This window comes from Camellia sinensis, chromosome 3 (assembly GCF_055761805.1).
Source record: "Camellia sinensis isolate YWXY chromosome 3, ASM5576180v1, whole genome shotgun sequence".
In the NCBI taxonomy this organism is placed as follows: Eukaryota; Viridiplantae; Streptophyta; class Magnoliopsida; order Ericales; family Theaceae; genus Camellia; species Camellia sinensis.
In genome coordinates, this window is record NC_138963.1 from 188227480 (window position 1) to 188243102 (window position 15623).

The 15623-nt window shown below is 34.8% G+C and overlaps 1 protein-coding gene across 1 annotated transcript; it reads left to right on the forward strand.

Annotated features, from left to right (window-relative positions):
- The first annotated feature begins 2776 nt into the window (after window positions 1-2776).
- On the forward strand, window positions 2777-14596 carry LOC114280216 (uncharacterized). The gene is made up of 23 exons (XM_028222557.2): window positions 2777-2942; window positions 3059-3128; window positions 3291-3905; window positions 4455-4708; window positions 4825-4896; window positions 5012-5146; window positions 6407-6525; window positions 6609-6914; window positions 7318-7405; window positions 7480-7585; window positions 7677-7790; window positions 8619-8782; window positions 8896-9016; window positions 9600-9824; window positions 9911-10101; window positions 11352-11519; window positions 11614-11719; window positions 11982-12119; window positions 12278-12439; window positions 12522-12728; window positions 13235-13429; window positions 13515-13586; window positions 14129-14596. The coding sequence occupies exons 2-23, from the start codon at window positions 3081-3083 to the stop codon at window positions 14279-14281; spliced, it is 3759 nt and encodes a 1252-aa protein (XP_028078358.1). The 5' UTR covers window positions 2777-2942; window positions 3059-3080; the 3' UTR covers window positions 14282-14596.
- The last annotated feature ends 1027 nt before the right edge of the window (window positions 14597-15623 follow it).

A 15623-nucleotide genomic window follows, 5' to 3' on the forward strand; every position in this document is an offset into this window, starting at 1 on the left:
CGGCTTTTCTGGATTTTGCTATTTCCAAGGCCAAATCTTGACGAAGACGTTCATTTTCAGCGATCATGTTCTCCCGCCTTTTGTTCATTCTGCTTTGCTTGTTCCATGATCGCTTGCATTGTTTTTTGCGCTGAAGTCGTTGGTGAGTCGAAGTTCAAGGCGCGTCTTGCAGCGATGGTTTCCTTTCCGAGCATATTTGCTGGAGTGAGGTCATCTCCCTGTGCGGTCTCGTTAGTGGCTATTGGAGGATCTTCAGTCACGCCTGCATAGATGTATTTGAGTATTCCCACAGGCGGCGCCAGCTGTGGAGAAGTGGTTTGGAAATACTTTTCCGATCTTGGAAGACGCTAGTGATCCTCAGCGAGTCACCTGAAAAGATATAAACACTTCGGTCGGGGGTGCCGGAATTAGCACTCCGACGAACAAGTCAGTTTAGACGCTCAGGATAGCTTCTTTACTAAGTTAAGTGAAGTGATTCTTACATACCTTTCTCAATCCATTGTTCTTATATTTATACCTGTTCCTTTTGATCCTCGAGGCCAGGGCCTACTTTTTAATCATTGTCCTTTCTCTTATCCAGCTCTAAGGATCTACACTTATTCGGCACATATATTATATTCGGCTTCCCGTTCCCGTAGGATACAGCCGGTTAATATCAGTCTTCTAAGGTACGCACCTTCTGATTCTGCCATTATTCGGCTCTCACAATAAACTAATATTTTGATACATGAGTAGTATGATATATACCTTCCAAAAAAAGGAATGAGTTATAATATATGAAATATAAAGCCTAGGCAACATCATTTTTTAGTTTAAAAGTTAAAAAATTATTAAAAAAATTAAAAAATCAATAACATATACCAAAAAGTCAAATGTTGCGTTTGGTAGAGCTTTAGAATTATAATTTGAGAATAGAGTTGTATTTTGAGTTTGTGAGTTTTAGAATTACGATTTGAGTGTGAAAATTTTGTTTGGTTATGAGTTTTAAAAAAAGTTTGAATTGAGTGATGTGACATATAATATTGAAAAGTGGGCGTTTTGAAAAGTGAGTGTGAAATTAATTTTTTAAAAATTTAACTAAACAACACACTTAAACTAAGGGATAAAATTAAATTTTAAAAACTCTACCAAACAGAGCCAAAGATTTTTTTTTTCTCTATATTTTTTACATATTTTTTTTATAAAAAACTAAAAAATCATTTCAAATGTACTAATTTTTTTTATTTCATATTTTGGTTAAAAAGTTATTAAAATAATATATTCCCAAACAAGGCGTAAATGTAAAAAAAGAAAAGAAATTAGAATTGTAGTAATTATTTTAATATTTTCTATACCTAAAATGACCCTTCATTTTAAACCATGTGCCCCCCATGTTATGGGCAATTGAGGAAATGGGAATTTTAGGGGGCAAGAAAGCCAAGATTGAAGAAGAGACGACCAACCTGATCAAAAAAAAAAAAAAAAAGAAAAAAAAAAAAGAGACGCCCAACACGTCAAAGACAGCTAAGAGATAGAAAGCATGGGGGGTGGAGTGGGGACCATGTGAGTAGCGGGAAAATGGAAAGCATAGCAAAAATTATGTTCCCACTACAACGTTCGACTCGTGCCACGTCGGCCTCTATCCCTCGTTCGTGCGCTTCATTTTAGGGAAAATCTCTCTTTTCTCGCACTTTATTTAACATAACACGACGCCGTATTATCCACACCTCGTATGCCGCGACATCGTTGTCGTACTTATTCCACCGACCCGATCATTGTTTTTTATTTAAATTGTAAATTTCGAACACAACAAAACAAACCTCTAAAAATATAAATAGTAGAAAATTAGGGTTTTAGTGGCTTGTTTAAGAAGTTTGTTTTTTTAGTTGATTATTTAATTATTTTAATTTAATTAAAATAATTATGTTTAAAAGGATAATTAAGTTTTTTTTAATAGTTGCTTTGGGTCAATTTTGGTAAGTTAATTAAAATTTATTTTTTTTGAATTTTTAATTTTTTAAAAGTCACATTATCTCTTTATTTGTTTACATATTTTTTTATAAAAAAAAATTAAAAAATTAATTTTTAACCAAAATTTTAAAATAATTTTTGATAATTGTGAAAGAAAAAAAAGGACAAATTATTAACATATTCTTAAAATTTGACTAAAATACAAATTTCTTTTGAGATTTGTACTAAAATATGATTTTTCAAATCTCAAAGGAATCCCTATTCTACTCAAACATCAAGCGTGTCGGTAATTTACCTAAAAAAATAATTATAAACTATTAATTAGTTTAATTTAATTTAATTTTTATTATTCCCATGTCTCAAAATAATAGTCTTTTATGAAAAATTTAATTTTTTTTTGATAGTATAATTATTACACTTTAAAAAAATTGATTTTTTAAAATTATCTTTTTGATAGTATATTTTTTGAGAATATTAATGTTATAATTGTACTTTTTATATTATTTATTAATTTTAAAAAAAATAAAATAAAAAATTTATATTATTTTTATACTTAATGAGAGGTTAGGCCTCGTTTGGAAACAGGCTAATTTAGTAACTTTTTGGCTAATTGGCTAAAAAGGTAAGTAAAAAAAACTTGTATGTTTGGGATGACTTTTTGACTAATTACGAAAAGCTGTGCAAAAAGTAGAGAGAAGCCGTAATTATTGACTTTTTAGTATGACTAATTGGCTAATTGGCTAATTTAGTAACTTTTTGACTTTTTAGCTAAAACAGAGCCTTCCCAAACGAGGCCTTAATATTTTGAAATAATAAAAAATAAAATAAGTAACTAATATTTTGAGAAAAAAAAAAAGCTGCCAAACAGGCCCCGAGAGAGAAAGGGACGGAAACCTTTGCAGCAGAGCTGCGAGTACACTCTTCCCAGTTCTCTCTCTCTCTCTCTCTCTCTCTCTCTCATCAAAGCTGAACCAAAGAAAAGAGGTTTCTGGGTACGCTCTACCCATTTTCTTCTCATTCTTGCAAATGTGATCTGATCTATACCGTTCTCTTTCTCTCTCTAGATCAGATCGAAACAGTGTGAAATTTCACTTTTTTCTGTGTGTAGGTGATCCAAAACCCTAACCACAATGTTCACTGAAGGACTTGACAACAATGCCCTTCGATGGGTCAGAGAGGTTAGCTTCTTTCACATTCAAATATATGTATATATGTAACTGTGAATCTGTGAAGTGGGTATTAGTTTATTTTCATGAATTATTGAATGTGTTCATGTTTAAATTGCTGTGATTCTAAGAAATTGAATTGTTCATTGTGTTGAAACTGCAATTGAAATTTAGGGTAATCTTAATCAGAAGAAGGAACTTCCTTACTCGATTTCGAACTTACGGCCTCAAATGGATTCTTATTCAAAAATCCGAACCGTTGGTGGTGGTCGAGGGTTTGGACTGCCTCCCCCATCGAAATTCCGAAGCGGTCTATCTGGTGTAATTCCAGTTACAAGAACCATACCTGTTGATGGGGATGATAGTGGTGGGTCTGGCTCTGACAATGACGCAACCACTGATTCGGAGGAGGAGGTTTATGGGGGTAGATATTCGCTTGATTCATCGCCGCAAGATGATAGAGTTCCTAACAATGCAGCTGCTCAAACATACTACAATTCGGCTCAGAGGCAACCCCGTTACGCCAGTGATTCCGTGTACTCCGATGATGTTAGTTCTTCGAGGGAAACAATTAGGAGAGGAAATGGGAATGTGGCAGAGAGACTGATTGGGGGAGCCAATAGGTACCCAGTTGGAAGGAATAGTTACATGGAGGATGATTCCTCTGATTCGGCTGCAAGCTCTGAATTTTCGAGCACTCAACTGGGGAGCAACAATGGTGCTGGGCCGCCTCGTGCAAGAACGGGTAATGTTGCTTCTCAGGTGAATGCGAAAAAAGCTGCAGTAAAGGTTTGTTCTGCTTTAAGTCACCTTCAAAGTGATTGTGATGATGTTGTGTGTATATGGAATTTAGCAATTGCATCATGACTTATTTTTCATTTAGAGAATTTGGTGATTAAAATAAAGATTTAAATTGTTCTTGTATGCCTATATTACTGTTGTTGTGCAGGCTTCATAATTTCTTGTATTGATTATGTTGCTTTTGGTATCTATCTATATCTGTTTATGCTATCTATATACTAATATATTAAGTCGCTACACCATTTGGTGTGAACCTAATTTCGAAATTCTACCCTAATTTTGTAGTATCCTATAGGTTTCACTCGTTTTAAAGTGTCCATGGAACATAGTAATTTGCTAATGGAGCATCAATTTGAATCTCATGGTCTTGTGTACTCCTAAGGTTTCAATGTTTAACCATAATCCATGATAATATAGTTGTTTATTCTATCATAGAAGTATTGTTAAGAATTTTTTTATGCTATTCATTCCCTGCTGCCCAGTAGTATTCATTTCAAATATGTATAATGTTTTGTTAAGCCAATCACAAATTTGCAGGATTCATGTACTAGAAACTTGCAGACTGGAACGCTTTCTGATGATGATATTCCCAGTGCACCTCCAATATGTGGTTCTGCTGGAGAAATCAAGCAAGATGCTGAACAGCTTCCAACTGCTAGACCACATTACACACCCCGTGCAGCCGATTCACATGATTCAGTTAAAAATGGCCCAAATATTCATGAAAACATTTCTTCTCAGGTTAAACCACGAGATAGTACTGGACAGAAGCTTGCTGACCAGTCCGTGAGGTTTGTAAAATGTTTTGCTGGTTTTTCTTGCAATTGGTGCCATATTTTTTATGCTTTTACGACCAAATTTATTCATTGTTGTGATTTGAGACAAATGTATTATGTATGTATTATAGGAGTACTACTGGTATAGAAAGTGGTGCACCCTCAGGTTCAGTCCCTGCTCGCCTCCCAACATTTCATGCCAGGTATTTCTTGCTAACTGTTAATGAATTTCACTTGTAATTTTTTTTTTTGGGTGCATATGACATTTTATATTTTGCTTTTGATTGCTGACTTATATGTTTTCTTGATCAAATTCAGTGCACAAGGGCCGTGGCATGCTGTGATTGCATATGATGCATGTGTTCGGCTATGCCTTAATGCTTGGGCAAAGCAATGCATGGAAGCTCCCATGTTTTTGGAAAATGAATGTGCTCTATTGCGCAACGCGTTTGGGTGAGTTTAAGTTTTTTTTTATTATATTATTTTTGCTTTTCCACAATGCTATCATTTCAATTGGGTTTTATTTTGCATTTTCTACTGATATCTGGAAACAGTTACAAGGACAATAACATAAATACTAACAGTAGCTCTTACTGAGCAGAACTACTATTTGAAGTAATTGAATGGAACCAACAGATAATAATTTCATTAAGCTGATGAAAGGGAAGCAAATTGCATAGGATTTGGTGGAATATAATCTAAATCTTCACAAGATTGAAACTATTTTGGAGAAAAGAAAATATACATGATGAATATCCCTAGTGAAAAAGAAAAAGCATATTCTGTTTTATGTCAGCTATGGCTGTTCAGTAGCTGGAATCCTGGTTTGGGATTTTAGCTTTTTTTCTGAGACTATGTTCAGTTCAGATTCTAGATTTGTTAGTTGTATAGTTCTTCAACTGTGGTCATTACACCTTGCATGACTTTGCACTAACCTGTAGTATATCGTCCTGGCACTTCATTAGTCATCATAAAAGCTCCCTTTTTTGTTGGGGAATAATAATAATTCTCTTATTTGTTGTTTGTATGCATCTTCTTCTTCCTTTTCCTTTTTTTTTTTCCCCCTTCATTTCTTTAGTTTTTCACTTTGCAAGTTTCACTTCAAAGGCCTATCTCAATACACAGGTTTACTTTGAAGTTCTTTTAGTTCCTTGTGTATTTAATTTCTTTTTAATTTTTTATGAGAAATTATTCATGAGTACTACTAAAGTACCAATCATTTAAGTGCGTCCTGTCCAAGCTATTCATTTATCTGGCACTTTTGCACTGCCATATATTGTTTATTGCGAATGTTCTAAACTTAAAAATGCATTGGGAGTGAAAATACTCTTGGAAAATATTACACAGGATATATAATTTTTATCAAAAAGTTGCAAGTTGTTCTTAAATCACAGAAGTAAATTTGACCAAGTTTATGAATGCTCAGTAAAATTCCAATTCATGTTAAGATATTACAACAATGTTGCACTAAAATTAAAATGCTTGACTATGTTTTGTGAGAGAGTGTGTGGTGAGTCCTGAAAATATTTTTCTGTCATGTTTGTTCGATGTTTAATCCTAAACAATATAAAATGGGGTGGAAATTATCTTGAATCTTTCTTCTTCTTCCTTTTTTATTTTATTTTAATTACACTCAATTTAGTCCCCATTGGAGTTGAATCTTAGATTGTAGAAATCTCTCCCATGCTTCAATATCCTTCGTTTATGCTACAGTTTGCAGCAAGTGCTTTTACAATCAGAGGAGGAACTAATGGCAAAGCGCTCTTCTGAGCTTGCTAGCGAGGGAACTGCCCCAAAACCTAAGAAAATGGTTGGGAAGATGAAGGTGCAAGGTAGTATTTCATTTCCAGACATGGACATTCTCATTGGTTAAAAAGTGGTAATGATCCATTCAGGCGTTTTACTTGTTATGCAGTTCGTAAAGTGAAAATGGCTCTGGACCCACCTACTGGCTGCAGTTTTTCATCCCTTAAGGCACCAAAGATAAAAATGACAGACGTCCGATATCGCCTTTCCAGTTTGCAATCAACACTCTCTTCTGGGTGGCAAGCACTGAGAAAAGTTCGTTTTGTTGCTCGCATACCTCCAAATGGTTCTTTTTCACGCCAGAGCTTGGCATATGTGCAGGCTAGTGCTCAGTATGTGAAACAGGTCTCTGGACTCTTGAAAATTGGCGTAACAACTCTGCGCAGCAGTTCATCTTCTTATGAAGTTGTACAAGGTATGTGGGCCCTATGCTTCATTGGAAGTTAATAGAAGTTCTACCATCTTTTATAACACAGCTGTTAGTCATCCAATCCATGTTTGCTTAGAATTTCTGCTTTGATGGACCTTTCTTGATTATATCAAATTCCATGAATTACAAATTGATTGTCCTGTCTATTTTGTAGTCGGTGCTTGACCCTACCATAGGCGCTCACTCATCTTAATATGACATTCCTAGGCAGTGACCTAGGCAGTGATCTAGGCATATGATGTTGGTATTGATAAATCACTTAGCAGTTTGTGCGCTGCAGTTAATTGGTTTTTGTTTTGATTCTTGGCATATTGAACCATTTGAATGCTTATAACTGTTTATTGCTATGCCTTTCTAACCAAAAGTGATTCTACTAAAATGTCATCAGAAACATATTCTTGTTTATTACGACTGAAAAGTTCAAGTGAAGAGGATGCTATCAGAATGCAACCTGGATCTGGTGAAACCCACGTGTTGTATGTATACTCTTGCTCTTCTGTACATATTTTATCTATTGATCTGTTTGGAGAAGGTATTGACAACTTTACAGCTTACCAGATAGCCTAGGAGATGATCTAATTGTTGAGGTTCAAGATTCCAAGGGGAAGCAATATGGCCGTGTCCTTGCTCAAGTGGCTGCTATCGCTGAAGATCCAGTAAAGTTCTCCAAATGATCACTTTAGTTCTAAAACTAGCTGGTAGTGAAGATTGTTTTGGTACGGGGATTATATTTTAAGATCTTTGCAGGGTGACAAGCTGCGATGGTGGTCAATTTATCATGAACCAGAGCATGAGCTTGTTGGCAGAATACAGCTCTACATCAATTACTCAACAAGTTTAGATGAAAATAGTCATCTTAAGGTGAGCTATCCTAATGAATATTTAAAGCTTGTGGCTTATAGCTTGAGTTAATGTGTGAAGCATCCACATTTTTATTTATATTTTTTTGTGCGTGTGTGTGGCACAAGATTGCTATGTGTTATATCATATAGTTCAGGAATTAGGATTCACTTTTTAATGAATGAATAGGTGATTTGGCGATGACTTATTGGCCGTGCTATTAATTAGCTTTTTAGGCTAAAATCCACAAAAACACAAAATAGGCTAAAATAGCCAATAAGACAAAATGTCACATTAAACCCATAATCATTTTACGTTTTCTCTCTCAAACATCACATCCAACTACAAAAAAATCCAACCATCTTTCCAAACACAAAATTTTTAGCCTACTAAAATAGCCAAAAACTAAAATAGTCTATTAAAATAGCCAACTTCCCAAACAAGGCCATTGTAACAAACTTTTGAAGGTGTAATGTATACATTCATGTTGTATCTTTGTAGACCTGTCCATTAAAATTCTCAAATGGAGGATTTAGTACAAAGATTTAGATGTATTGACTATGATGCAATCATGCAATGCTTTAAATACTTTTGAGTTCTGGTGAGAGTAGGCTTGACTTCACTGTTGACTCTGAAGAATTAGAGATATACCCTCTTGTAGATGGACATCACATTGCATATTGTTTTGTTGCTGATCTTATTTTTATACCAGTAACAGATTTTGGGTTAGTGTGTATCTTTTGTTTCTTTGAATGGAATAGTTGTTTTTAGAATTTCAATTGTTTGAATTTAAAAACATTGTCTTCCAAAGTAATTTATGATTTGGCCGGTTCTCTTTTTGGTCTGTAGTGTGGTTCTGTTGCAGAAACTGTGGCATACGACTTGGCACTAGAAGTTGCAATGAAAGTACAGCATTTTCAACAAAGAAATTTATTGCTGCATGGCCCATGGAAATGGTTGCTAACTGAATTTGCATCCTATTATGGAGTTTCAGATGCATACACTAGGCTAAGGTATTGAAGCTTCTTTCTGCCAAAATGATGTAGCTATGTAATATAATATCTTATGACCACATTTATATTCCTTGACCGTTCTGTAATGATATTTCTCTGATGCTTGTTCCTAGATATCTTTCTTATGTCATGGATGTGGCAACACCGACAGCAGATTGTCTCACACTGGTGTATGATCTTTTATACCCTGTAGTTATGAAGGGCCACAGTAAGAACACATTGAGTCATCAAGAGGTACAATTGTTCTTTCAGTTTGAAATTATAATTTCATTCTTAATTTAATACTACTTATACTAGATTTACTACTACTTCCTGCTTATACTAAGAAATTTGAATGAAAATTTGGGTGGAATTTTGCTTGTACTAAGAGCATCTCCAATCCTTACTCTCTGTTTTTTCCCCCCCCATCAAATTTGATTGAAAATTTGGTTAAAAGCTTGATCTGGTATGGAACACTCAAATCCTTGTGCTTTTTTCATCAACTCTTTTTTAAAAATTCCAAACTTATCCTAAAACCTATTTTAATAACTGTTTATGAAAGAAAATCATCGTACTCTTCTTAAAATTTCATCAAATGTGAGTAAATATATGAATATTTGAAATTTAGTGAAGGATTTGGTTCATCCTTGATTTGGTGAAAATTTTGCCTCTCCTTTGATATAATAGTTTGATAAAATGATTGGACCTCACTTTAACTTTTTATTCATCAAATTTGAAAATGATGGAAGAATTGGTGAAGGATTGGAGATGCTCTCACTATTATTGTTCGTGTGCATCTCTATGCTAACAATGTGCATGTTCTTATCTGCTTCACCAGAACCGAATCTTAGGAGAAATTGAGGATCAAATCGACCAGATTCTTGCTCTGGTTTTCGAGAATTATAAATCCGTGGATGAATCAACACCATCTGGAATGATTGATGTTTTTAGGCCTGCAACTGGGCTTGCAGCACCTGTATTGGAGCCTGCTGTGAAACTATTTACCCTTCTGCATGATATACTGTCTCCCGAGGCGCAGAATAAGCTGTACAGCTTTTTTCAGGTTTTTGAAACTGATTGTGTGTATAATAATGCTAGTTCAAAATTTCTACCTTTTCATTTTTGTAATTAGTGATTGTATATTCTCAGGCTGCTGCAAAAAAGAGGTCAAAAAGGCACTTGACTGAGACGGATGAGTTTGTTACCGGAAACAATGAAGGCATTTTGATTGATGCTGTTACCATGTCTACTGCTTATCAAAAGATGAAATCTTTGTGTTTGAACATCGGAAATGAAATTTTCACTGATATAGAGATCCACAATAAACATATACTTCCTAGGTAAATTGTCTTCATCTTCTTGTTGTGTCAACATTATATGAAGCTCAAGTAAATGTTCATTTGTGCATTCACATTATTGGAGCTTGGCCTTTTATTGGAAAATTTATTTGTTGAATCCATGATTTGTTATTTTTTTCTGTTTGAGGGGTTGACTTATTTCAATGTTGAAAGTTGTAATATCATTTTTCGTGTACTGAAGTGTATCATGTTCTTCTAAAGTTGGTCTAGAAACAAGAAGCATGCACTTTTGAATGAAAAACTAAATTTAACCGTTGTACACTATGCTTTTCTAACAAGTATAATTTTATTAGAGAATACCAGATATGGGGCTCACAAATTTATGTGTACACCATTATACAAAATCAGGAAGCATCTATATTTATTCTCTACAAAATCAAAACTATATAATATAATCATATCTGACAACTAAATTGAGGTATGCATAGAACTGATTATATTTATTATGGAATCTGGACGTATTAATCCATGATGCGCGACAATTTTAGTGTCTTATGAAAGAAGGCTGTTAGTTTTGTATTAGTTAAACCCAGAGCATGAACGTCAGCCGAACTTCATGTTGTGGCATGTGCTCCAAAATTCACCGGGTGTGTTTGGTTTGTGTTTGTAGAGTAGTTTTTGAGATAAAAAGTACGAAAACTTGTTTGGTTTGTTTTTTTTCAGAAATGGTTTTGGAAAATTGTTTTGGGGAGAAAGTTTTTAAAAAAGTGATTGACTTGATGTGTATGAGAGAGAGTGATTTTGGAAAGTAGGTAACCAAACAAAATTTTGAGATTTTTTTTGGAAAAATTTGTTTAGTTTGATTACTCTTGAAAATTTGTTTGTAGAGAATTTTTCTCAAAAATTTTTCTGAAAAACAAACCAAACAAGGCCACCATCTTTGGCTGCTATGTAGCTTTTTACGGCAAAATTAGGCTGCTTTTGAAGTGTGTAAAACTTTATGTTAATCACTTATCGACATACAATAGCAACATTACAAATTACAATTGCTATGCTCTTTAGTAATACAGTCCATCTAACAACTTCAATTTGGTTTTTTTCTTGATATGCCTTCTCACCAAAACAAAAAGAGCCACTATGAATGGTTCCTTGATCAGCATGATACCCAAAAAATATAGATGTTCTTGGCTGCATGCAAAATCTTTATTGTTGAGATGTCGCCCGCTTACACTTTCTTTTCTGGCTGCTTCCTGGTTATCTTATAACAGAAATTCAAACTTATGTGTGTGCAGTTTCATAGATCTTCCCAATCTTTCCTCAGCAATATACAGCGCAGAACTTTGCAATAGATTGCGTGCATTCCTCATTGCGTGCCCTCCAATGGGCCCTTCACCTCCTGTAGCAGAACTTGTCATTGCAACTGCAGATTTCCAAAGGGATCTTGCCAGTTGGGGTATCAAGTAAGAAATTTGTCATGATTCTATTCCTTTTTGCAAATGGTATTACATTCCTTATTGCTTTCATAGTTCTTGCTGACTTTGCATTATCTCTTAGTCCTGTCAAAGGTGGAGTTGATGCAAAAGAATTGTTCCATTTGTATATTATGCTCTGGATTCAAGACAAGCGCCTTTCTTTGCTCGAGTCATGCAAATTAGATAAGGTACAAATACTATGCAATTGCAAATAATTATGTGGTGTATCTTTAGTAAAGCAATTTCAAAAACTTCTAATTTTGATTGTAGCAACCTTTGTAACTGCCCAGCTACCTGAACATTCATATCCAATTTCTCTTACATTCATATCCTTGAAAATCAAAGAAAAGAAGGGCATGACCTAATGTGGGGAATTTTTTTTTGTTTTATTTGCGATTACTTGTTTGTGATTTACTGCTATGATGCTTAATGGAAAGTGTTTACTTGCAGGTTAAATGGTCAGGAGTCAGGACACAACACTCAACAACGCCTTTTGTTGATGAGATGTATGAACGCTTGAAAGAGACATTGAATGACTATGAAGTCATCATCTGTCGCTGGCCAGAATACACTTATGTTTTGGAGAATGTACGTGTGACTGACTATTTCTTCATCTGATGTTTTGTGGCCTTTTGCAAATGACTGCAAAAAGAGGGCAAAAGGCTCTTATGTTATTTTTGTATTTTGTTTTATTTTGTTTTTAATGTTACAATGTGGGTTATAAATTGAAATTTATTTTTGTAAAGGCCGTTGCTGACATAGAAAGGGCAGTTGTGGAGGCCCTAGATAAGCAGTATGCAGATGTCTTGTCACCATTGAAGGAAAACTTGACACCAAAGAAATTTGGTCTGAAATATGTCCACAAGCTTGCAAAACGATCCGTGTGCCCCTATCTAGTCCCTGACGAGGTGTGCTTTAGCTGTCAAGATCTCTTCCCCCCCTTTTAATATTGATAATCTTTGGTCTGAAATAATATGGTTTTACTTTCAGCTTGGAATTCTTTTGAATTCCATGAAGAGGATGCTGGATGTATTGCGCCCTAAGATAGAGCATCAATTGAAGTCATGGGGGTCATGCATCCCGGATGGGGCCGGGGCCAACACAGCCCCTGGAGAGCGTCTCAGTGAAATAACCGTGATGCTTAGAACCAAGTTCAGAAATTTCCTTCAAGCAGTTGTGGAAAAGCTAGCTGAAAATGTGAGTATCATTCCAAAACCTTGAAGAATTCATGCCTAATATGATTTTTCTCATTTGTGGATCATGACAAATTATAATATACATTTTTTTTCCTTTTTTTCTGATAAGAACCACACAATGGCATTATTTTTTATACATGCATATATGTACATATATCCTAAGAATTTGACTTGGCAAGGTTTGAATCCCGTGTTTAACGTGGTAAACAGGGGTGTGCTACTTGGGCTCAAGCCAATGTTCCCAAAATTGTTTCAGACCATTAGCATAGCTAGATTTTTTTTTTTTTAAATAAAAGAAGAAGAATGTTTTTGACTGATTGGACTGCAAAAAAAGCTCCTTTGTTGGCTGGAATATGCCTATTTTCTCGGTGTGCTGGTGCGCCTAACATTTGTGTGATATGCTACACACCAAGTTTATTGTTCTTCCACTTGATTTATGTACTAAGTTTGAAAACCAATTTTGATTTGTTTGATATAATTTTAACTGGTTTTCTTTCTCTGTTTCAGACAAGGTTACAGAATGCTACAAAACTGAAGAAGATTCTCCAAGATTCAAAGGAATGTATGGTAGAATCGGATATAAGAACTCGAATGCAGCCACTGAAGGACCAGCTGACGAGTACAATAAATCACCTCCATACCATCTTCGAGAGTCATGTTTTCATTTCAATATGTCGGGGCTACTGGGACAGGATGGGACAGGTTAGTTAATTGCCTCTGGACATTGTTAGAACAATCCAGCTCTCAACAATTTCACCAATCTTGAGTTGTTCTTGTTTTGTCACAGGATGTTCTGAGTTTCTTGGAGAACAGGAAAGAGAATAGGTCGTGGTACAAAGGTTCACGAATTGCTGTCTCTGTAAGTATAGCAACTTATCGAAGCCCAAACTCTCAGTATCCTAAGATTTAGGCTTATGAAGGTCTAATGCTTGGACCTATGCCTGAACTTGATACTCGTATCCGAGTCCATGTAACATAGATTAAAATTGATTGTGACCTCTGCAATCGATTAAAATTAGGCTTATGAAGGTCTAATGCTTGGACCTCTGCAATCAATGTTGTTCATCACAAAGCCATGTTCATTACCCAGAAAATACTGGATAAGTTGAATGACCGGGCCATGTTTATTTCTTTTTTGGTTCCATTTTATTTTTTCATGTTTTGAAAAACAAAAGAATGAATAGTTTGAAAACATCTATCAATTTTTGAAAACTACTTTTTGGTTTCCTAAAAAGTGACAGCTATTGGAAACAATTCGCCAAATAAGTTTCCTCTGTTTTCTGAAAAATGAAAACAGAAAATGAAAGACAACCAAACATAATTTCCTTGTGTTATTGTCATTGTAGTTAGGAATACATTTCATGTCCACCCTTGTGATTTTTTTGCCTTTTTCGGTTGCAGATTCTGGATGATACCTTTGCATCACAGTTGCAGGAGCTGCTGGGGAATGCCCTTCAGGAGAAGGACTTGGAGCCCCCCAAAACTATCATAGAAGTTCAGTCAATGCTTTGCAAAGATGCTCCAAGTCACAAGGGCAACACATACTACTATTAACCCTAATTTGTTTTGTAGATATGAGCGCCAGAAGATGACATAGGTACATGAGAGTGGGGGGGGGGGGGGGGGGGGGGGGGCGGGCGCATAGGACAATTTAAAATATTGAGGTGATCTGAGATTGATGTTGGCAAAAGCTGAGAGCACTGGGTGTTGCCAATTTTTGTAGAGAGATTTAAGCTTCTTGGCCATTGCTGATTGCCTATCCACCTTCGGATGGTTTCTTCACATGTAATTGTTTTGAAAAATATAGAGAAGTTGTAAGTTGATATCACATTCTATATATATATATATATATTTTCTCCATTTTCAAAATTTATGGACCATTCTTTGAATAATATAATCAGGTTATTGAAATATGGAATGGTTGAGAATACAAGATTACAGCAGCCCAATGGAATGTGCATAGATGGAAGTAGATGTGGTCAAATTTGCTAGAGGCTCGAGCTAAATAACCATAACATTATTAGAAAGAAAATATTTGTACAATAATATAAAATTTTACAAATTACTCTTGCCGCTGTGACATGGAGTAAATGACTCTTATTATAATACAGCTAGGTATTTGTGACCGATATACAAATACAAAACCAACCAAATAAAACATGAATGAAGTGAAATTATTATATATATATATTATAGGTTTCACCGTGTGATATGTGTGGTATTTATGCAAACATTAAATAAAAATAAATAAAAAGAAGTCTTTTAGTAATGAAGCTTTTTTGAAATTGGCTTGGCAAAAATAAGAGTAATGTTAGGGATATTAAAATTTTTACCAAATGTCTCACGTGGGAAGGGTCCCACATAAGTGTGAGGTCCACATCCATATAAGATATTTTGTAAAATATTTGGCCCTTTATATATGCTACCTACATTATTTTCAATGACATAAAAAAAATGCCTATTAAGGTAATAAATAAATATAGTGATCAGTTAGTATCTATTTCTTAAAGGGTAAGTTACACTTTGTCTCCCTAAAGTTTCACTTATTTTTTACTTTTGTCCCTTTAAGTTTAATTTTTTCTACTTTGGCCTTTTATATTTACAATCCTGCTGCTTACTTTGGCCCTTCATGTTTGCAATTCTTCCCACTTTGGTCCTTTAAGTTTGATTTTTTCTAGCCTAGCCCTTCGTGTTTGTAATCCTTGCCACTTTGGCCCTTCATGTTTGCAATCATTCTCATTTTACTCCTTCTAGACAAACTTCCATCCAAAAAAGTAACATATCACTAACACATCAGCTCCATATGATGTAAAAAATTCACTAAAGATGCAAAAAATAAAAAACAAAAAAATTAAATTTTTTTTAGTCTTTAGTGAACTTTTTTTTCAAATTTATT

Coding starts and splice junctions, on each gene's coding strand:
- LOC114280216 (XM_028222557.2), top strand. CDS start 3,081: ATGTTCACTGAAGGACTTGACAACAATGCCCTTCGATGGGTCAGAGAG. Junction 7,791..8,618: donor ATGAAAATAGTCATCTTAAG/GTGAGCTATCCT, acceptor TTTGGTCTGTAG/TGTGGTTCTGTTGCAGAAAC. Junction 12,729..13,234: donor TGGAAAAGCTAGCTGAAAAT/GTGAGTATCATT, acceptor TCTCTGTTTCAG/ACAAGGTTACAGAATGCTAC.